Here is a 2307-nt window from a genome sequence, read left to right on the forward strand (position 1 = left end):
CGTATCTTGAAATGGTTAATTTTATTCATTAGAAGATATAATACGCATATATTTCCGTAGCTAAAAAATGATTAATTTCATGATTAAATGATATGCCCTAGGTTTACAATTGGGATAAGAATGGATGAGGGCGGTACCAGAAAATGGCGGTGCTCGATGTAGTGCAATCGCGCCATCGAAAGCATGGGGGTAGGCCTCCTTCATGTTCTTGCTCCGTTGATTTCTTCCCTATGGGGGGTCTCTCTCGTCAGGTTTTCGTGGTTATGGAGGGTGCAAAAATTCAAAATTCTATAATTAGTCAACACCTTATCGTAATTACGGACCATTTTCAGCGCTCGCACTAGATCCAGCGGAGCGGCATCCTCTCCCATACCCGCTCCGGCCAGCGAGGCCGTTGGAGGAGGCAAGAAACTTGTGAAGACTCTCATGATGGGAGAGGGGTGGGAACGAGATAGAATAAGGTCATTTCTTTCTTCCATCGCGATCATGTACTATAGGCAGTTCATTGCATAAATAACATGATTAACACCTTCTAGATTCACTGGGTTTGCGATTCAAAATTCATGCATGATTAACATGATCCTCGAATCAACTTTGCGGTTCACGAATCAGAGATAATATTCAATCTTATGAGGAAGTGGAAAAATCAAATATTAGAGTCTAGATGACCAAGCAGCCCAACGACAGTCTCACTCTCCCAAGAAAAACAAAAAAAGGGACGTGCTCACTCTCCCAACCTGTTTCCTCCTATCCAACCATGCATCCCAACTCCCGAGCTCTATCCACAACTAAGAGGACCTCAGATGCCACATACAAATTCTACTCAACGACAATGTCATCAGAGCAACTAGTATATGGACATAAAATTGAAGAGAATGTGGGATAAATATGATATACTCCCTCTGTTCCTAAGTATAAGCCTTTTTAACGATTCCATTATAGAGATTATATCCGGATGTATATAGACATATTTTAAAGAATAGGTTCATTCATTTTGCTCCATATGTAATCTATGGTGAAATCTTTAAAAAAAACTTATATTTAGAAACAGAGGGAGTACTATAAGGCAGATTCAAATACATATTATTATTGACTTGTTTGTGGAATACTAATTGGACCTGTTGGCTGCTGCAGGTGGCAACGATGAGGTGAGTGACGAGGAGAAGTTGCAGCATCGCCGTCGCCGCACCTCCGGCCACTGGTGCCATGGAAGGATTACGCTCAGATACACACGCTGGCTTTTTGTTGCGCAATGATAGCCTATAGGTCACTGTGGTGCAGCACCGGCGAGCTGGCATATAAATAGCGCCGCGAGATTGACCGAGTCGAGGTCCTAGCTGGGAGCGTAGAGTAAGACAAAGGACACCTCAGCTCAATTTATGATAGTGCCAGACAGTACAATAAACACTACGTATAGTCTTTCTATATCTAAATAGGAGCCTCCCACTATTTTTTTTGGCCTCTCATGCAGCCACGTCACCCTAATTAATGTTAGCCATTGGATCAATTATGCATGCAATCCACTGGCCGTGCACTAACTCTTGCTGCGTTGCGTATCGACTTCCATCGCGTGGGATGTTGGAAGGCGAAGCTACCTATTCTGTGCCCGTGGGCTGCCCGAGCCAAGTACGTGGGCTGTGTAGCCCGTGAGTGTTTGCTACCCCTACGAAATGTTACACATTGTTGCTAAGTAACGCGCGATCCTATTTTACGTTGCTAAGTTCCTTTATTTCTTTCATTTTTTTTCTTTCTTTTACGTTTCCTTTTTTATTTTCTGTTTCTGTTCTTCTTCTCTTTATTGTGTATTATATAAAAAGTTCACTGCGTATTACAAAAATCTTCATCGTATTAAGAAAATGTGCATCATATAATATGAAATAGTTCACCTTGCAATATAAAAATGTTCATCATGTATCATAGAAATACTCATTGTATATTATTAAATTTTTCAGCATATATTAGAGAAATGTTAATTGTGTATTTAAATTTTGTTCATCGTATATTAAGAAATTGTTCGATGTATACTATAAATTGTTCATTTGTATATTTTATATTTGTTCAGTGTATTTTTTCAAAAAGTTTCACCGTATTTGATTTTTTTCAACATATACTGTAAAGATGTTGAATGTTTTTTTAAGGATTTGCCGCTGTCCTTTCTACTTTTAGCGTGGCGCTGGCACAATGACGTTTGAGGTCGCTAGCCCAGCTGGCTAGCCTCGCTAGAATCAACCGTGAGGTCGGAAGCTCGATCCTTCATGAGCTCTTCTAATTTTTTGCGCCGAGCGAATAGCAAAAATAAAAGCGCTA

The 2307-nt window shown here is 40.3% G+C and overlaps 1 protein-coding gene across 1 annotated transcript in view; it reads right to left on the reverse strand.

The window, feature by feature from the left end:
* The window catches only part of LOC119347287 (aminopeptidase M1-C-like), a 3547-nt gene extending 2297 nt beyond the window's left edge, over positions 1–1250 (reverse strand). The window contains exon 1 of the mRNA XM_037616126.1: positions 1119–1250. Coding sequence (XP_037472023.1) covers positions 1119–1208 — 90 coding nt within the window. The 5' untranslated portion in view covers positions 1209–1250. The remainder of the gene's footprint in view (positions 1–1118) is intronic.
* Positions 1251–2307: the final 1057 nt, after the last annotated feature.

The sequence above is a fragment of the Triticum dicoccoides genome, unplaced genomic scaffold (genome assembly GCF_002162155.2).
Source record: "Triticum dicoccoides isolate Atlit2015 ecotype Zavitan unplaced genomic scaffold, WEW_v2.0 scaffold62920, whole genome shotgun sequence".
NCBI classification, from domain to species: Eukaryota; Viridiplantae; Streptophyta; class Magnoliopsida; order Poales; family Poaceae; genus Triticum; species Triticum dicoccoides.